The following is a 21,439-nucleotide window of genomic DNA, read 5'->3' on the forward strand; positions in this document are numbered from 1 at the left end:
TACCAGGACATGTCACACCCACCAGTACATGTCCTACCTTTATTATACACAGCACCCTGCCCACAGTGGTACCTTGGGCCTACCTTAGGGGTGACTTACATGTATGAAAAGGGAAGACTAGGGCCTGGCAAGTGGATGCACTTGCCAGGTAGACATGGCAGTTGCAAACTGCGCGCAAACACTGCAGTGGCAGATCTGAGAATCCTTTTGAAGGGCTGCTTGTGAGGATGGCACAACCAGTGCTACAGGCCCACTAGCAGCATTTAAACTACAGGACCTGGACACACCTTGTGCAGTTTACTAGGGACCTATCAGTAAATCAATGAGCAAATCTGGAAATACCAATACATAACCATAATTTACATGGAGAGCATATTCAGTGCTAAAGTGCCCAGAGTCCTAAAACCAACCAAAACAGGGCCAAAAACTGGAGGCCAAAAGCAAAAAGTCTGGGGTTAAACCTGCTGAAAATGCACGGTATAACACTCACTATACATCATAAATTGGGACTGACATTATTGACAAGGTATCCCTGATTGCTGATGTTACACATACTGCATTTGGTATTAATAAGTGCTCCATCAAATGCTTCACGACATACTTACCACAACCTAAACATCAAAATGTAAAACATTTGCTAGAAGCATCCTTCCATAGGTGAGACCCATATATGTGAAACTTGTTTTAACACAAACAATGTGAGCAGTCAGTGAGGAGGAAGGTGTTTAATTATGCCTTTTTTTTAAAACTTACCAGTTATTTTCACATGCGCTGATACAGGAAGTGCAGTATTCACAGAAAGGGCCAAAGCTTCCAGGTTTAGAGCATACACAGTGACCACAAGTGCAAGTACCTCGTCCGCTGCAGACCTCTCTGTTTGCATTCATGCATTTTTCTTTTGAAGATGAACATTGGCACCGGTCACCATCCCAGCCAATCGAACATCTACAGTTACCATCTTCACATTCCCCTTTGCCTGCAACACCAAAACATGTTTTTTATTTATTTAAGTTAAATTGCACTTAAAATTAATGTTAATATCATCAATAAAAGTATTATGGGACCGGCTCACAAACACATTTATGAGTTTAGGATGTAGTTCTACAGGAGTATTTTGACATACTCCTAAATAGCTTCCTGGATAGGTCATACAGTGGCCTATATACAAATGGCATTTTGTTGTATTGCAAAATGCTATTTACAAACTTCTGAATGTAAGTTTCCCCTTCTTCATCTCCTATTTTTTCTATAGGGAAATGTTAGAACTGTGGACAGTGGTATGCACTTTGTCTAAGTAGGGACTCTTCCTTCTAGTCACGGTAAGGTGGATTACACTTCTAAAATAACCCCTGCTCACCCCTTTGGTGGCCTGACACGAGCAGTCAGGTTTATCTCAGAGGCAATGAACAAAGCTTTCGCACATAACACACAGTAATACAGTGAAGCAACTACAAAAGGACACCACACCAGTTTAAGAAAAATAGCCACTATTTATCTGTGTAAAACAAGTCCCAAACAATAAAGATCCAAAATAAAGTAATCAAAACATGAATGATTTTCAAAAATAGACTTAAAATACAGTTCCTTGAAGTCAACAGCTCTTTCCAGGGCTATCTTGCTGTCATGAACAAACAAATCCAACAGTTCAGGCTGACAACAGAGTTGTGGGTCAGCTATGGTGTTGGGACGACCCGCAATACAGTACCTTGAAAATGCAGGGCGTTGTTGACCGTGGGATGAGCTTCAAAGGGGCAGCATTGACAGACGTCGTTTCGGAGGTCGTTTCAGGAGTCATTGGGCCCTTGATGTCACATACGTTGCAGATCGAAATCCGTGAGGTTGAAGTCAGGAGCGCAGGAGTTGGCAGGCGTTGGGTATATGGTGCGAAGTTGAGCAATGCGGCGTCTGGTACCCACAGGTCGAGTTGCAGGCAGCAGCTCGGTGAAGGTATCGAGCAGTGTCAGTGAAACCAGGGCTGCTGTGTTAAGCAGTTCACGGTGCAGGCAGCCGCTGCATCCTTGCTGAAGCACTATCATCGGTAGATGATCTGGAGCTGATGGCGCAGGCATCAGTGGGCAATTACTGCGGTGTGGGAGGGGAAATGGGTCAAGTAACTTTCGAGCAGTGCCCCCAGGCCACAGTGAAGGCAGTGGTGTCTAGCTTGGTGTGGAGCATCATCATTAGGAATATCAGAGCAGAGATGTGGAGCAAGTCGGTGTGCTGCCCTCAGGTCACAGTACAAGCAGTGGCTCAGCGGCGGCAGTGGTGAGACCAGGGTTGCAGTTCAAAGTGGGCGGTGCTCCCTGCAGTGCCAACAAGTGATGGAGTTGGCAATGGCATCGTTGACAGCGTCGGGTTACTTTTTCTTCTGATGTAGTACAAAACACACAGTTCCCAGTACTGGAAGCTGATGATCTTGAATTCCTTGCTATTCCTGAGACTTCTTGAGCAGAGGGCAAGCTCTACCTCAAGCAACCTCTGCAGGCGAACACAGCAAGCACACAGCAAAGTAGTAGTTTCTCCTGACAGGTTCTCCAACGATTCTTCTTGGCATATTCCTTAGTACAAACAAGTTCTAAAGTTCAGGGGTCCGGGTCCCAATATGTATACTATTTTCCCTATGAAATCTAGGCAGTAATCCCTCTTGCTCAGTGGAAGCCAGTTCTGTCTTCTCTAGTCCAGTTTCTCCACAGGAGGTGGATACAGCATTGTGCAGAGCAGACACAGCATATTTAGGTGCTAATGAAAACACTTCCCATCACTCTAAATGCAGAAAGGTCTATTCAACTTGGCTATGAGTCACAAAGGTAAGGCACCTCAACCCCCTTTTTGATTGTCTAGACAGAATGCATTTCCCTATCTCCTGTCACTCTAAAACCAAACAGTGAATACAAAAACAGGCAGAGGCACACAGGATGATTAAACAAGAAAATGCCCACTTTTTAAAAATGGCATTTTCAAATACACAATTAAAAAAACACCTTTACTTAACCCCTTCGGTGCTCATGACAAAAGGGTTCCGTCATGAGCACCAGTGCTTCTGTGCTCATGATAGAACCATTCCGTGATGAGGACAGGAGCAATGGCAATTGCATTAGATTGAAAACTAAACTGAAACTTAGATTCAGTTTTAGTGTTTCAGTACTTGTGGGGCAATCTCAGCCCCCGAGCACCTAAACACTTGGGAGAGGTATCGTTGGAAAGGGGAGAATCTCCTCTGTCTAATGGTAGCCTTCCGTAGTGGGAATCACCCATGGAGGGGGATCTCCAAGCAGGGATCCACCCACTAGCACCAGGGAAGGGGGAATGGCCCCTTGGACAAGGGCCTCTGCTCCCCCATTTGGTTTGGGCCATATTCAGTCTTTCTGCACCCCAGGGGGGCAGAAAGCCCACTAGATACCAGTTTTTTTTTACTGTGTAATAGGGGTGGGGCTGCCTAATATGGGCATGTCAATGCCCCCACCCCTCCTGCAGCAAAATGACAGTCTTTCTGCCCCCCCGCTGGAGGGCAGATGGGGTAGTAACCCCAATCTGCACCCTGGGGGCAAAAAGCCCACTACATACCAGGGATTTAGTATTGTTTATTATAATTAGGGGTGGGGGTTGCCCTATATGGGCATGAAAATGCCCCACCCCATGCCAAAAAAGTGCAGTCTTTCTGCCCTCACTAGAAACCAAAGATTTTGTTTTATATATATTGGGGTGGGGGCTGCCCCAAAAGGGCATGGCAATGCCCTCACTGCCCCAGAGAAATATCAGTCTTTATGCCCCCCGAAGGCAGACTGTGGCAGTAGCCCCTAATCTGCCCCCCGGGGTGGCGGTGACCCCACTAGAAACCAGCGATTTTTTTTATTGATGTTGGGGTGGGAGGTGCCCAAAGTGGGCATAAAAATGCCCCAACCTCCATTGAAATTCAAGTCATTCTGCCCGCGGAGGGCAGATGGCGGCAGTATCCCCCAACATGACCCCCAGGGGAGCAGAAAGACCACTAGAAACCAGGGCATATTTTTTTTATTGACTTTGGGGTGGGGGCTGCCCAAAAAGGTCTTGGCAATGACCCCACCTCCCCAGAGAAATGTCAGTCTTTCTGCCCCCCCCAGGGGGCAGACGGGGCAGTTGCCCCCAATCTGCCCTCCATAGGGGCAGAATGCCCACTAGAAACCAGGGATTTTTTATTGATTTTGGGGTGTGGGCTGCCCAGAATGGGTATGAAAATGCTCCGACCCCCAATGAAATTTCAGTTTTTCTGTCCCCCTGGCCCCCAGGAAGCCCATTAGAAACCAGGGATTTTTTCTTCATTGATGTAGGGGTGGGGTCTGGCCAAGATGGGCGGCCAATGCACCCCACAAAAAAATGCAACCGTTTTTCTGCTCCTCCTCAGGGGCAGATGTGCAATAGCCCCTGATCTACCTACGGGGAGGCCGAAAGCCAAATAGGCACCAGGGAAATCATTTTCTTTTATAATGTAGGGGTGGGGGCTGCCCAGAATGGGCATAAAAATGCCCCCACCCCAAAAAACAATTGCCACAGTCTTTCGTTCCCTCACCAGAGGCATATTGGGGCAATAGCCCCTTATCTACCACCCCAGGGGGGGGGGCAGATAGCCCACTAGGCCTCAGGAAATATTTATTTTTTAATTCAGGGGTGAGGTCCGCCTAAAATGGGCATGCCAAGGCACACACCTCCTGAAAATAATGCGACAGTCTTTCTTCCCCCATGGGGGCGTATGGATGCAGTGGCCCCTAATCTGCCCACGGGGGCAGAAAGCCCACTAGGTGCCAGTGATTACGCTGGCTTTTTTTATGCGTGGGGTTGGGGCTGCCCAGAATAGGCATACCAATGCCCCCAAACCCCAAAATAATAGCCACCGTCTTTCTGCACCCTTGGGGGCATATCGGGGCAACTCCCCCCGACTCCCCCCACGGCAGCAGAAAGCCCACTAGGCTCAGACTTGTTTTTTGCAATGTGCCTACCTTGTGGATTTTGGGCCCTAGTGCAGCCGACACATAGGGAAACCTAGCAAACCTGTAAAACATTTTAAACTAGACACCAAGGGGAATAAATACATCTCCAGCTTAGGCAATTGGACATCAGCCGGTTTACTGCACAGACACCTGGAGACACTGCAATATTATAACAGATGTCATTTTTGATTTTAAAGATACATGGGTTTATTTATGAGTCCTTTGTGCCGCCGTTGCGTCACCTTTTGTGATGAAGCGGCAGTTTGAAAAATGTGCCACGCTGCACCATATTTACAAAGTGACGCATCTAAGCAGATGTGTAACTTTGTAAAGCCCTGCGCTACATTATACCTGCGTCAGGTATAATGTATGCAGGGTGGGTATTCCACCGCAAAAAATGGTCATAGAAGTGGTGCAAGGAAATTTATGAGATTCCACTGCGGCACTTCTAGAACAGCACTGCGTCAAAATCTTATGACTAGCTCACAGCGGGCATAAGACTGACACAGGCACCTTCCCATGGGGCTTGCTCCATGTGAAAGGATGAATTGCTGGAGTTGCGTTTATTTTCAGACACAGCTCAGCAATGCGCCACTTTTACGACTACAGATACGTCAGGAATACTGACGTATCTGTAAATCCTTGTGACATGGAGCGCCATACAGTAAAATGCTGCATCTATTGAGTTGCAAGGAGGGTGCACTGAAAAGGGTTGCATCACTGTTTTCACGCAAGCGATGCAACACTTTTCATAAATGAGGCCCCCAATTTGAAAAGTGTTTGTGGTAGCTTCAGTTCACACCAAGACCTGAGTTCACACCAGGACCTCTTTTGCTATGCAACCTTTAACAATAAAGCTACATGTTTAGCTATACAAGGCCTGTGCAAAGAGGGTCTCAATCTTGCTGCACTTTAATCAATTGCAAATGTGCACATCAAGATCCAGAAAATGTTATATGCATCAGGTCTTACTGAAAGTCAAAAAGTCAGGCAAAAAATATTAATTCCCAATTAAAGGTCGATGAATCTCAAACAATATATGTGCATCCTTTGGTATTTTAATATGTGGCAGGTTCACAGGGATACACTATAAAACACACAACACAAAATGTTTCATTGAAGCTGTACCTGTTCCCTTCTTTAAGATACCCACAATGTAATGGAAGGTCGTGCAGCTATGCAGTTTGGATTTGTATTGCCAGATATTTATTTGTGCCTCTGCAGAAGTTGTACGCAACCAAATTATAGGCAAAACATAGATGCCTCACTGGGAAGCTTTGAACTTTTTCAACGCAATTTCTGCATATGCACTGTGCATCATCACGATTCATGTCATTCCTAAACAATTTGACTTACTGTCATTTTCTTAAATTACTGTAATAGGGTCACCGGGTACCGTCAGATTATCGCCTGCATACACTACTATTCTTTGCACATAAAATGCACTTTGTTACCTAATCCTGATAAGTAACAACTGTAACATGTTCTTAAATCTATATTTTAGTCTTCCTAAATAATATCCATGTGTGTAAAGCCAGGACCCTGAATGCTCTGAGAAATGGGATGGTTTTGTACATGCAGCGTGAGCTGACTTGTTTTATGGACACCTTGAAACCTGTCAGGCGGCAGAACACATGGCTGCTGCTGGACGCAATAAATAAATACACTGGAAAATAAACACCAGCATATTCTATGGCCATCTCTTTAAGCACTAGCATACATGTATGGCAGTTTGAGTTTTGATTAAGCATGGTATACCTCAGAACTCAAATGTAAAAACAGAATAGTAAACTACATGCACCACCTATGATACATCAGCACAGTTCAGTCAGTTGAATACATTTTACTTGCTTGACAGGCGAACACAGAATTACTCAGATCACAAATTTTAGGCAATCAGCCACTGATGTAGCAAGATTATTATAATTAAGTCTAGATAAAACTGTATGGTTTAATAAACGTCTGCTTTTAATTTGTATGCTTACCATTACACATCTTTCCATCATGGTATGGGCAGGAAAAGTCGTCTATTTCACAGTATTGTCCATGTATGTTGCCCAGTTTGGTTTTGTGGCAATGGCACTTCCCGCATAGGCACACCCCCCGACCACTGCAGGAGACTTGTCCTTGGGACTTCTTGCAACTGCCTGGAGAAAACATATCCTTATCCGTGGCGCAGGCCTTTTCTGAGGTCTGTAGCGTTTGTCCATCTTGAGAAGTTTCACTGATACATTGTCCATCATGTCTCCTGCTGCCATCACATGGGCAGGAGCAGTTCACATTAATCATGATTTTAGACGTTTCATTGAAACCAATAGGTTTGATTATGATATAGTTATGTCCTTCAGGCACATCACATCTGCTTAATGCAAGAGTTATATTAAGAAGAACCTAGGAAACAAAGACACAAGATTTAATTTTCAATAAAGGCATCAAGAAAAACGTATTTGTCAGCCAAAGACAAAAGGCTTAGTTCAATGTTTGCACGTCTTAGAACAAAAATGCCATCTGCCTTGATAAATTGCAAATAACGGTTATTAGAAAGAGTAGGACTCTGGAAAATCTGCAAACATGGTAGATGTCTTTTCAGTCATACATTCAGGGTTAAGGGCAAGGACACTGGCGGTCAGAGAGGTCTTTAGGAAAACAGTTGGAACCTCATAAAGTTATCGATTAGAAGGCTTCGAATGGCATTTGTGTGTTCCTAATCTGAGTTGGAATCCATGTTTCTGACTAACTCGGAAACATTTCCAACTGACCGATTGCGATGGAAGGTAACCGTTCGGTCTCTCCAACTCGGTTCTGACTGGCATTCAGTGAAACTGAGTTGGTTGGAGCTGAATTGTACGGTCTATGGATCACGTTTCCAACCAACTATTACGATGCCGGATTTGGACAGCCTTTTCGAATCGGTCTGCCTGACACAGAACTGCAGTGGTAAACTGACTTTAGGGGCCCATAGCAGGCCCCCGTTCACCCGTAGGCCTCCGGTTGGGGCCTGTGGGGGTACCCATGGAACCCCTCTTTACAACCATGCACAGTGGGTGCCAGCCACAGGGTGCTAGGTTTTCCGCAATCACCCCTTTTTCCAATGGGAGCCTGTGTTGTCGGTCGGAACACAGGTTCTTATTGAAGTCAATAGGAGTCCGACCAACCGATGTTCAGAACCATCGTAATCAGTTGGTCAGTCTCCCCGAACCCGAGTCGGTCGGAAACGATTATGACAAGGAGTCAGTCAGAGTACTCTCTGACCGACATCAGAATGAGGCCCTAATTTTAAAGTCAAAGTAGAGTGGAGTAAGTTTGAAAACTAATAAGAACCAGCACCTCACACTATTTACTAACAGTGCTGGTCTGTGGTTCTTAACTGGTGGTTTGCGGACCCCTGGGGCAGGAGATGCTAAATCAGGAGGTGCGTGATTACTTAGAAAATTAAACAATACTAACAAATTAATAAGGTATATATAAATGAAGAAATAAAATGAAAATTTGAACATTTGAAAACGTTCTGTAAGTGTGAAAAAATTTCACAATGGAGGCTAAATATTAAGTTGGTGTCTTCCGATTGATTCGTATGAGCAGAGAAAGAACATCAAATAGAATATAGTACGTACAATGAATTTGGAAAAGCTCTACCCTTCCCATAAAAATTAAGATTTTTTTGAGAAATAAATAAAGTATTTCTCGTAATTATTTGATTGATGAATGCATGTTTCTACATTTTTGTGCATTGTTTTGTTGTTCGAATCATAAAAACTGCTTAGGCTAGAGTCCTCAGCTTCCAGTCAGATTTTAATAGATTCAGTGGGAGTCCCTGGATTTCAGTACTGATTAAGTAGGGGCCACAGAAGCCAGACGGGTAAGAACTCCTGATGTAGGGAACATTACTCATAGTTTCTCTAAATAGACACATTTCCCACCAAGAGTTTTATTTAGCGTGAGCTAGACCCGAGGCATCGGGTATCACAGCACTTTACATGAGCACCTGTTTCGTTACAGTTGAGCACATTCAATTTTGTTAGGCACAGTGAGATTAAGTGATTTGCCCAGAATCACAGGATGTTGAGCGTCATTGCTGAGACTACAACCCAGTTCCCCAGGTCAGAGCTCGACCGCTCTAGCCTTAAGGCAACATCCTCGTCTCAAATGTTCACACAGGTATTGAAGTAATGTTAGAACTTTTTGTATGGTTGTAAAGGGTTTTACAGATGGATGGACGCAATTTGTTTGAAATGGGTAAAGCAAAGATTCGCATTCCACTATTGAGAAAAACATGTGCCAAATTTTCATTGGTTTTATGTTGGGGATGCATCACTTTTGTGGTGCAGCCCCGAAGCAAAATCATTTCTGGCATTTACTAGGTCACAGAAAGCCACTTTGCATTGCTTTGCATGGTTTAGTAAATATAAAGTAACACAAAGCAGTGCATAACAGCGCCTTGCATTATTTTTTGGTGGGTAGGTGTTAGACGGGTGGAGCATGGGCTTTCACATGCATCCACCCATGTATTTAGATGAAAACCGAGGTTTATCAAAAATTGTAAATCTGGGTTTGCACCAAAAGGGTGCTCCTGACATGATAGGGGTGTAAGAAGGAGAAATATCTTTATTTCTTCTTATTACTTCTTCTTTCCATGTGAGGAGGGCAGGTCGAAGACAGACAGGGCATACTTTTTCACACAACGCAGTGGCACACAATTAAGATGTGCATGCTGGGCACAGACTGGGCAAGTACACTGTCATAAAGAACTAGACATCTGTAGTAGTGAATATGTTTATTTCACCAAAAGCTGAACATCCAAGCAGAGACACAGGTGCATCGTTGGTCAGATCCCCGTCAACTGTCCTTCATAGAACATCAGTAGAGGACAGTCAATGGCTAAGAACACAAAGGGCACAGAGTTCCAAGGGACACCAAACAATAAGCATAGATAAATGTAACAGTGAACTACAACATATGTTTTCCCTTTAAAAGAAAAAGATTAAACTAGAGAACCAAAGGGAGGAAGGACAGAAAGAGAAAAGCAAAAGGGAAGAGGGAGGAGAAAATTAAGAAGGAAAAGAAAGACACAAGAACAATATGCATTCTAAGCACTAAACTCTAAATCTATGAGGAATTTGAGTTGCATGCGAACTTCGCCTTAGGACAAAAGATCCTGTACAATCTTTATTAACATCAGTAGCAATACTGTCAGAAAGATCAACAGCCTGAGAATTTTGACAACTTTTCACCAGTCGACACTTGTTCCACCAATGTCCATTAGAAAGTTTGACAGAGTTCCCTCTGACGTCACTTACTTCTACGGGAGAACTAAATTTAGAAAAACCTTTCTTTACATGAGTGGGATTCTTTATCTTGACAAAATCTCCAGGACGTATATCTACAACCTTGACATTTTTAATTTTATCAAAATATTTCTTTTGTTTACTTTGTGCAGCCTCAACTTGTTGTCTGACAACCACATCATCCCACTGTTTCCCTTTTATCCATTTACTCATCCAACCTGGACAAGATAAGGTGGAGGCTCTTCTACCACGTAGTAGTTCAAACGGTGAAACCCCAGTGGTTGAATGAGGGGTAGTCCGATAGAACCAGAGCATGCTTCTAACTGAACTACTCACCACACACTTGTTCTTGAGAGCCCATTGAATACATTCTCCCAAAACTCGGTTCATACGTTCCACCAAGCCATTTGTTTGTGGATGGTACAAAGAACTCTTTAAATGTTTAATGCCACATTTAGCTAGGTAATCTTCAACCTCTGCAAAGACAAATTCTGTGCCATTATCAGTGACAAGAAATTCAGGGAAACTTTCCTTCAAAAACACATCACTGAGGAATTCGACAACAGACCTTGAACTAACCACCCTCACAAACTTAACTTCGGGCCACTTAGAATAATAGTCCATATGGACTAATGCAAACTTAGATGAAGAGTTAAGAGCATGAAATGGGCCAACAATGTCTAAGCCTAACTTGATCCAAGGCGCAGACGGCAATTCAATTGGTGACAGAGGTGGAGTACGCACTTTTACAATCTTATCACAGCTCGAGCAGATGACACAAGACTTGACGAAATCATCAACTTCTTTGTCCATATTGGGCCACCAAAACGAAAGTCGCACCCTTTTTTTTTGTTAAGGTGGCACCTAAATGTCCCTCGTGTGCACATTTTATTAATCTCTCTCTCAGAGACAGTGGGGGAACCAACTTGTCACCTCGCAAGACCAATTCACTCTCAATCGTGAGTTCATCGGCTACCTGAAGAAAGGTCTTAAATTCAAAATTAAGATTTCTTTCCTTGGGCCAACCATTTTTGATGAAAGAAACAACTTTCTGCAAAGACCCATCAATGAGTAAAGCCTGACGCCATTCATCTTCAGACACAGCACACAACTGGGGAAGATCCAAAGCAGCTTCAAGATATTCATCCTTATCTTCTTCATCCAAGTCATCACCCCTCTCAATTGTATCAGAAGAACGAGAAAGGAAATCAGCACACCCATTTTTACTCCCTGGAATGTACTCAGCAGAAAAGTCAAATTGTAGTAACTTTGAAGATCGGCGTGTTCTGGGAGTGAAACCCCGTACGTTTTTCCCACTAAGGATAAAAACCAAAGGCTTGTGATCAGTCTTAAGACATAATTTCCTCCCCCAAAGGAAATTTCTAAACTTCATTATTACCCACCAACAAGCCAACAATTCCTTTTCAATTACTGAATACTTCATCTCAGTAGGTGACAACACTCTAGAGGCAAAACCTATTGTGTTCAACTCCCTTCCATTGTCTTGAGAGAGGACTGCACCCAAACCAAGATTGCTTGCGTCCACAGTTAGGGTGCACATTAGAGATGGATCAAAGTGCTTTAAGATAGAAGGAGAACTAAGCTGCTGCTTGACCCAATCAAAAACGTCCTGAAATTCCTTGTCCCAGACAAATACAACCTCCTTCATCAACATACGAGAAAGTGGTCTTAGTTTGGTTGCAAAGTCTTTGATAAACCTCGAGTAAAATTCGCACAATCCCAAAAAGGACTTAAGACCACTTTTGTCCGATGGAGCTTTAGCCTTGACCACAGACTCCACAAGACTTGTTTTAGGGAGAATGCCCTTTTGATTTACTAAATGTCCCAAATAGTCAACCTCATTTGTAGCAAAGACGCACTTATCTCTGCTCAGAACTACACCAATATTTTGAAACCTGGATAAAACTTCTTCCAGTATCGCATCGTGTGGTATGCAGCGTTTAGAACGCAAGCATTACCACGGAATACCTTTACAACGCGGGCGTAACAACGAAAGTTGTTACCACGCATTGCGCTGGGGGGGCGCTCAAGGATAGTAAATGATTTAATTTACTATCCCAAAACCTTGCCTACTATCCACGGGGACTGGTGTTGGAATAGTAAATTAAATTAATCAATTTTGCGCCCCCAGCGCAATGCGTGGTAACAACTTTCGTTGTTACGAACGCGTTGTAAAGGTACGCGTTGTCAATGTATGCGTTCTAACGTCATACATCCCATCGTGTGAGTTTCTGTCAGGAGCATGAATGAGCATGTCATCCTGAAAGACAGAAAGTCCCTCGATGCCCTTCAATATATTAGTCATAAAACGTTGGAAGAGGCGAGTCCAAATGGCATCCGCACATACTGGAAAGTACCAAAAAGGGACACTAAAGCGGTGAGTGATCTGGATTCTGGTGCTAGCTCTATTTGGTGGTATGCAGATGCCAAATCTAACTTTGTGAAAAATTTACCATCTTTCAAGGAGGATAATAGTTCATTTATGTTGAGAAGGGGATGCGAGTCGACCCATATTTCTCTATTGAGACAGCGAAGGTCCACACAGACTCTTAACTCACCATTCTGTTTCCTAGCAACAACCAATGGAGACAACCACAAGGAAGACTCCACTGGTTCAATGATCCCCTTACTGCGTAACACTTCAAGTTCTTTTTCCAGGTCATGTCTAATACTAAACGGAACATTCCTGAGCTTATGTTTTACAGGGACAGCATCGTCTTTTAAGATAATTTTATGTTGGAAGGTATTCATTTTGCCTAGTTAACCAGAGAAAATATGTGGATAATCATTAATTAAATTTTCTAATTCAGGGCAGTCTCTAACTGCAACAACTTGGTTTTTGGTACCAGGCCTGAGTATCATTCCAAACAAACCTTGGTGGTACCACCCTAAAATATTTAAGCCTTTTTGCGCCACATATATTTTACCAAAGATCTTCCTTCCCTTGAATTCCATAATCTCTTCAATCAAACCAGACAGTTTTATCTCACGTCCTTCATAAGAGACAGCTTTATGGTCTGGAGGAAGAAGGACTCTATTCGGCCATGTTGCCTGATAGAGTTCAAGAGTGACCATAGAAATTCGTGCACCCGAATCAACCAAAAGGTTGAGCACACGATCACCAACCAGAATATTTACGCAAGGATCAACACATAGATCAGGATCACCTGTGATAACTCCATCATCTTGAACAACAACCACTATATTGCTTAGATCATTAGTGACACATTCTTCATCATCCCAAAAAGTTCCCTCATATCGACTTTCCCTAATCCACCGACTGGGTTCGACTGCGAGGCAGCATTTGGGGACACGGAGACGGCAGGGCATCTTACTAACTTCCACACCCCTCCATTTGAGAATTTAGTAGCGGTGTGTCGCTCTGTCAAATCAGGGTCCCCGTGGGACCCAGTGTCACCCAAACGCCTGGCGGACAGCCATGAAGTTCTAGAGCCTTATTTAAGGCAGGTCCTGGACATTTCCTTCGGATCGGGGAAGCTGCCTGAGGGGTGGAAACAGGCGGTGGTGCTCCCGCTTCGGAAGAAACCCCACTTAGGCTTCGAGGTATTAGAGAATCTGAGGCCCATCTCCCTCCTGCCTTTTCTGTCCAAGGTGGCAGAAAAGGTGGTTAATACCCAAATCATGAAGCATGTGGAAGAGACGGGATTGCTTCATGCGACGCAGTTTGGTTTCAGACCATGCCATTCCACCGAGTCTGCCCTCCTTATGGCTACGGAACATCTGAGGGAGGGTGTGGATGCTGGCCAAACTATGGCCTTGATCCTGTTGGACCTCAGCGCGGCGTTCGACACTGTAGCTCATAACATCTTGCTACAGTGTCTGAACAGAGGTGGCATCTCTGGCACCGCGCTGAGATGGATCCAGGACTTCCTTAAGGGGAGAAGCTTTCGAGTCAGGCAAGGAGACTGCTATTCAAAAGGGGTCCCCTTGGGCCAAGGCGTGCCGCAGGGTTCGTCATTGAGCCCGACCCTTTTTAATATGTATGTCGCGCCGGTTGCCTCGATTGTGGAGAGTCATGGTCTCCAACTAGTTTCGTATGCCGACGATACGCAGCTGGTGATCTCCCTATCGCACGCGCCCTGTCGTGCTGCCGATGGCTTCCGCTCGTGCATGAAAGATCTTGCAGAGTGGATGGCTATCAACTGTTTGAAGCTTAATGGCAGCAAGACAGAGGTGCTGGTGGTGGGGAGAGCCCAGTCTGCCTGGTCGTCGGCATGGTGGCCACCTTGTCTTGGACCAACCCCAACCCCCTGTCAAGAGGCACGCAATCTGGGGGTGTGGTTTGATGCGGGTCTTACTTTTGGCCCCCAGATCAACCGGGTGGTAGGAGTCTGTTTTGGGATTCTGAAGAAACTAAGAAAGGTCCTAGACTTACTCCCGATCGGTGCCCGTCAAACCCTGGTCCATGCCCTGGTGACAGCTAGGTTGGATTACGGGAACCTGTTGTACCTGGGGGCTCCGGAAAAAAGCATGGCACGCCTGCAAGTGCTGCAGAATGCGGCAGCTCGTTTGATTCTCAGGCTGCCTAAAAGGGCGCCTTCTAAGGCGGCCCTCCAGAAGCTACATTGGCTCCCCGTGAGGAGAAGAGTGGAATATAAAGCCCTCTGCACTTGTCATCGAATTTTGAATGGCAGGGCGCCCGACCCTTTGAACAAACTGATCGAAGTGTATCATCCAACACGAGCGCTTAGATCCGCTGGGGGTGGTCTACTGAGGATCCCCAGAGTTAAGAAAGCACGCATGGGAGGAAGGTCCTTCAAATGCCTAGCGGCAAGTAACTGGAATAAACTACCAGTGGACCTGCGCTTGGAACCGGAGGAAGCTAGGTTCCGAGCAAAACTGAAAACATTCCTCTACTCTAAATAAGTGTCCACTTTGCTCTGTGCTCCCTGCTCGCTGCCTCTCCTTCTTTTAGCGCGTGGACACGCCGGTGTGCGTAACGCAGCGCTCTACAAATGTCCCAATAATAATAATAATAATAATAATAATAAACCACACACTTGACATTTGTTGTTTTGGGAAATTACCTGTTTTTACCAGTTTGGCATACTTTAGCAAAATGCCCTACCTTGTTGCAAAACTTACAGGTAACACACTTTTCAGGACATTTGCTATTAGGACCATGTGGTTTGTAACCACATCTAAAACAAATGTTAGTCCTAGAAAAAAAAGAATTGGGTTTGTCAAAGGATTGTTGACCCTCAGATGCTTTGTTGTATGCTGCTCTAGTTTCCTTCATTTTCACTGCTGTGACCGCCTCATTTTTTTTCCAACTCCTTAACTGCTATCTGGGACGTTTCAATGCTTTTCGCTACTCTAATAGTTTCCTCCAACGTGGGATTGCCAAACGTTAACAGTTTTTGTTTAATTGATTTATCCGTGCATTTAGCAATGAACTGGTCTCTGACAAGCTGATCGACAAAGTTTTCAAACTGGCAATCCAATACAAGACTTCTCAAAGCTGTTATGTAGCTGTCTACATCGTCACCAATGTGTTGCGAGCGAAGAAAAAATTTGTGACGAAGTACTACAAGACTAGGCTGAACATCGAATCTAGTTTGTAGTTTCTTAATGGTTTCTTGATATTCATCAAGAACTTCATCCTGAGTAAGTACAGGATTAGGGAGGTGTTTAAAAATTTCCCTTCCTTCAAAACCCAGAGAAACCTCATTGCACCAATAGCACCTAAGTAGGTTTCAAAACCATCAAACCACTTACGACATTTTATAGGTGGATCACCTGGTGTCTCCATAAATGGCGTAGGAGGAGAAACAGCTTGCATTGTCATTGTTAGATAATATGCACTAATTAAAAAAAAATGAGTGAGGAAAGAAAACAATTTACAGGTACCCAGTAAATCAAATCATATATATGTGTCCACAATAACCACAAGATAGCAGTACTTCAATCCTATTTTCAGCTGCACCGAATATCTTTTAGTTGGAAGGTACTGTAATCCTACACTCAGCTCCACCGAATGTCTTTTAACAGGATAGAAAGGCTTCTTTTATTTAGAAACCACAAGATGGCAGTGTTTCATAAGAAGAAGTAGCTCCAACGAATGTTCCTTTGTTGAAATGTGAATGCACTATTAGGCCGTATTCTTTCCTTTCCGAGGAAGAAAAACCTTGTAGGATAAGCTTTGTGACATCAACACATTCCAAACAAGAATCGGCTCCCCTTGTGTCGTCAAGACTGTGCCTTCACTCCTTGCGTTTCAATGTTGTAACGCAGACGCAGACGATGACACCACGTGCTGAAGGACGCAGGCTCACGCACATTTGACAGTTCCTGGGACGCAAATCAGAAGTATGCGTTCCAGCGTGAGGAGCGCTTCCCCGGCGTTTTTTTAACCAAAACATTCTCCCTGTTCTCCGCTCGCTTCTTCGCTCACTACTGGAAACAGACAGGTAATTAATCTACCTTAATTAGCCTGTGCTGCTTACCGCAAACATGAAGAGTCTTGAGATCGAGTCTTGGATGATGGTTTTATCGTCTTGTTGATCACAAAGAAAGTCAAGTTTTCTTTTTTTTTAAATCGTGCAATCGTTTTGCGCTTGCTTGGTTCACAGAAAGGTGATGGTAGAAGCTGCCGGTTTACAAACAAAGTAGTAATTCGCTTTGAAATTCAGTTTCCTTCATGGGTTCTTGTGGAATGTTCAGCAACCTTGTCGCCAGAAAAGATGTCGTAAAGAACTAGACATCTGTAGTAGTGAATATGTTTATTTCACTAAAAGCTGAACATCCAAGCAGAGACACAGGTGCATCGTTGGTCAGATCCCCGTCAACTGTCCTTCATAGAACATCAGTAGAGAACAATCAATGGCTAAGAACACAAAGGGCACAGAGTTCCAGGGACACCAAACAATAAGCATAGATAAATGTAACAGTGAACTACTACATACACCCTATCACAAGAAGCCTGAAACTCAAAAAAGCGGATAATTGCCTGAACTATGAACAGTGGATTAGTGAAAGATGACAAACTGCTTGAAGCTGCTGATCTGCCTTTCCCTGAAGTAGGCAACCTGTCCTCACTTTTGAACAGAGTGCATAGGTCCTCTTGCAGCCTGTGAGAGACTGCAAACAACAGCAGAGAGATGCATGGTGCCCCCTGGAATCCTCTTGCTCCTCTTCCGCAGGCCACCCACTGGCAATGCACTGAGTGTGTGACACCTCAATGTGTCGCCTCCTAACAACGCCTTTGCTTCTGCTCGGGAATTTAGAATATGGTGCACGGACAAGGGCAATGGATTCCCTGGGGTTCTTGTAATAATACGGCTCAGAGAGTATAAGAAGAGACACTCAGGAATCGCTTGCTACAACCTTTTTTAAATAAAGGCAGAGAAATGACCTTGCATATTTATTGCATCATGACATTCCGATTGAGTTCAGTGTGGCACACTAAGTGTGTGAATGTGTAAATGTGTATTTATAATAATAATTATAATTGCTATAGCATAAAATGAAAACACAATTACATTTGGTACTTAATACGTGTATATTTCTAGAAAATTCAATGGCACTAATTGAATTTTCCACAAAACACAGACAATTTGACTTAGACATGCAGGTTTACACAATGTGTACTCAGGGAGGAGATGTGACTTACTGGTTAAAGCTGCTGAACTTAAAACCTAAGAATGCAGGTTGGAATCGCAGCCTTGGTACTAGACTCATCGATGTTTGATTTGCCCTAGCCAGCTTCAAGCTAAAAGAAATACCTATAAATACATACAATCTGGAAACATGTAAATGTTTACAACAGTCATATGACTTACTGAACTGTGGGGGGGCGTGGCTAGCCGGCCATGATAGCAGTCGGGCACTGCTAGAGCTCCGGGATTGTCGGGGGTATTATCCTGATTGACGGCACCCTGGGGCCCCCAAGGGACGAGGCGACGGCTGGAGGAACACTGGCGGAGAACACCCGTGACTCTGTGACCCGCTGAAGGACGAGAGGGGTCCCGAGTGATCTAACGCTGTTGGTGCGGGCCTATTACGGAAGTGGCTGAGCTGCAGCCGGGAGCCACAGTGCCGGACAAGGCCGACACACTCGAGCAGGGCGAGACCGGAAGTGCCCACACCGGGGACCCTACGGCACCGCAACGACACCGGGAGAGACCAGGAGTGTCCGGACACAGACTGGAGGGGCTTAAACACTGCCACTGAGAGGCGACGAGAAATATATAGTCCGGGGTCGCTGAAATACAAGTAAGGAGCGCATCGGCATAGTACGCTGCCGGGACCCGCCGCAGACACTGTGACCTGAGCGATGACACCGGCGACAGATAGGAGGCTGATGAACGGGGGTAGAGGAGTGGCGCGGTAATTTCTGGGCGCCCAACCTCCCCCATTCCCCCCCCTCGATTTGTGTGCCCGCTACCTGAGACGGAGCTGCGGGGGATCCAGCCGGGTGCGAGGAACCCCTCCCCCCCTCTCCTTGACACGGCCACAGCTCAGGCCTCCCCGCAAAATAGCGAAGCCACTGGCCCCAAATAACACAGGGGGCCTTCAGCGCAAAAGGCCTCAAGGCCCGGACTGGGGCGGAACTTTGAGAGGTGAAACATACGACGTCGCGGAAGGGCGCGGGGCCTGGGTCCTGGACCGTGGAAGGCCCTGAGGGACCCCTCCTTTCTGACTAGGAGTGCGGGACGTCGGGGAGGAGCCGATTACTCCCCAGTGAGCAACATATTCGGACTAAGGTGGGGATTGTGAGCAAGGATCCCCAAATATCTTAACTTGTGGGGGTGCTGTGTATCCTGCCTGAACTCTCTGGCCCCAACAAACGGGGAACCGCCGTGAAGTGCTTTCTGAGACGGATTGCTCACACAAGCTTGATTTCTGGGACGGTTCCTCCCTCGGGAATCCTACGGAGCCAACTACAAGAGGGCCACGAATCTTGATCACCATGGTTCGCAGGGGAGTGAAGGTGTCGGAGAGCTCAGGTGGTCCCACGATGGTTTGCGCAGTACAGTCTGCTGGAGGGGAGGGGTCTCTCTCGGAGGCCTCCGCACAACACCAAGGAGATTATGCAACAAATGGACAAACTGGACATAATCCTGAAAGAAATACGGGACTCTAGGGTGGTGCTAGAACAGCAGATGGGCACTCTAACCACAAATTTGTCCCTGTTGAAAGCAGACCACAACAAATTGACGGATAAAGTCAAGGACCAGGGCCTAGCTATAGCGGACCTTGCGCCAACGGTAGCGGACCATACTACCTCTATCCAGCAGCTCCGGAAACAGGTCACCTCCCTCATGGATCGGGTGGAGGACGTGGAAGGCCGTAATCGCCGCAATATTATCCGCGTCATATGTCTTCCGGAACGATGTGAGGGAGCCCATGCCGCAGATTTTATGGAATTAATGGTTCCGAGACCACGTCGCAGCCGAAGGCCTCTCGCCACATGTTTGTGTAGAAAGGGCACACAGGATCCGGACAGGTCGGCCTAGACCAGGCCGTCCCCCACGCCCTCTCATTGTGTGGATACTCAATTATAGAGACAGGGATGTTTTGTTGCAGAAAGCGCGGGAGAAATCCCTCATCCAATACGACAATCACAGGATCTCCCTTTATCCGGACTACACCAACACAGTCCAGAAGCAACGCTCCTCGTACATGGAAGTGAAGAGGAAGTTACAAAAGGCCAAGCTTAAGTATGCGCTCCACTTCCCGGCTCGTCTGACAAATATCCATGGTAGAAAGACACAGTTCTTTGAGAGCCCTTCGGATGTTGAGGAGTGGCTGGAGGTAATGGGCATAGATGGGAGCCAGGAGGTCACCCAGGAGTCGGTCAACAGCGAATCGAGGGATAGCCAGACACGAGACGAGACGGGGTCCCCGAAATCGAGACGGGAGGCGAGACGACACTGCCCTTCGCGGGAACAACAGAAAGAAGACCAACTGGACGCCTTGGCAATGGTGGGCACTTTTTGGCAAGACTCCGGAAAGATCGCAACAGAATCGGAAGACAGCACTGTCCATTCGGATTCGGACCATAGTGTAATCCTATTCCCTACTGTCACGCCTCGAGCGGCGGATGACCTGTTGGACAACAGAGTGAGAAGAGGGCCCTGATGGGAGCGGACTAGCTGCATGACAACCGTATTGTATCCTTTACATCTTTGACCTTCCTTACTAACTCAATGTTTTGACACACTGAAGGGGATGGGTGTAACCTGACTCGTGAATATAATGCTATTTAATGATGGGTAGCCTGTGTTCCTTTATATGACCCAAACAGCATTTCCTCGTGTGTGAATGGGGGGGGGCCCTATGTACTCCCTTCCCCCCCACACTTTTCCCTCCTCTTGAGAGAGCATAACTTCACTGAGACGGGGGAAGAGTCCTACTGTGGAGTCCATATACAGTAAATGGGAGTCAAATCTTTACTTTTTATAGTTTTGCCCCTAAGGACAGTGTACCGTTGAGCCAGCAGATCCCAGTAGGGATGACAAGAAGACTGGAATGGTGCTAGGCCACCGCCCCAAAGGCAAATGCACCGGTGTTCGAGATATTTTGGTTCTTGTTTTAATGTTGGGCCCCGCACTGTTATTATGCTGCGCCGTTTCTGTTCAGTTCTTCAAATGGGAATTGGGGTGGGTAGTCGTCTCCTGGTGGTCAGTAAACGGGGATCAAGTCATGGGCCTCCAACCACTCCTGAGTTGGAATACAAATGAGTATGGCTGACACTGTAGGATCCTATAGATTTACTACCTGGAATGTGCGGGGACTTGGGGCAATACAGATGCGACACAGAATACATTCCTTCCTACTTAGACACCATACGCAGATCGTTCTCCTTCAGGAATCCCACCTCACTGCATCGGAAGCACTAAAGCTGCAGAAGAAATGGAGAGGTACTATTTACTCTACGACATACTCTGCCTTTTCCAGAGGGGCGACTATATGGGTCAGACATGGTACACCGTTTGAAGAGCTAGAGCGAAAGGTAGATGAGCAGGGCCGCTTCATACTGGTGAAGGGCACCCTAGATGGTACACTGATAGTGATTGGCTGTATTTATGCCCCAAATTTTGATCAGGATACATTTTTGACGTCGGTGGGCCTGGCGCTCGCTGATTGGGTGTGAATCCCCTGGGTCTTAGGTGGTGACTGGAACATGGTCCTGGACTTAGGCCG

The 21,439-nt window shown here is 45.7% G+C and overlaps 1 protein-coding gene across 1 annotated transcript in view; it reads right to left on the reverse strand.

The window, feature by feature from the left end:
• The window catches only part of ITGB8 (integrin subunit beta 8), a 295,047-nt gene that overhangs the window by 52,215 nt on the left and 221,393 nt on the right, over positions 1–21,439 (reverse strand). The window contains 2 exon segments of the mRNA XM_078663672.1: positions 754–976; positions 6,950–7,355. Of these exon segments, the coding sequence (XP_078519798.1) occupies positions 754–976; positions 6,950–7,355 (629 nt within the window).

The sequence above is a fragment of the Lissotriton helveticus genome, chromosome 10 (genome assembly GCF_964261635.1).
Source record: "Lissotriton helveticus chromosome 10, aLisHel1.1, whole genome shotgun sequence".
NCBI lineage: Eukaryota > Metazoa > Chordata > Amphibia > Caudata > Salamandridae > Lissotriton > Lissotriton helveticus.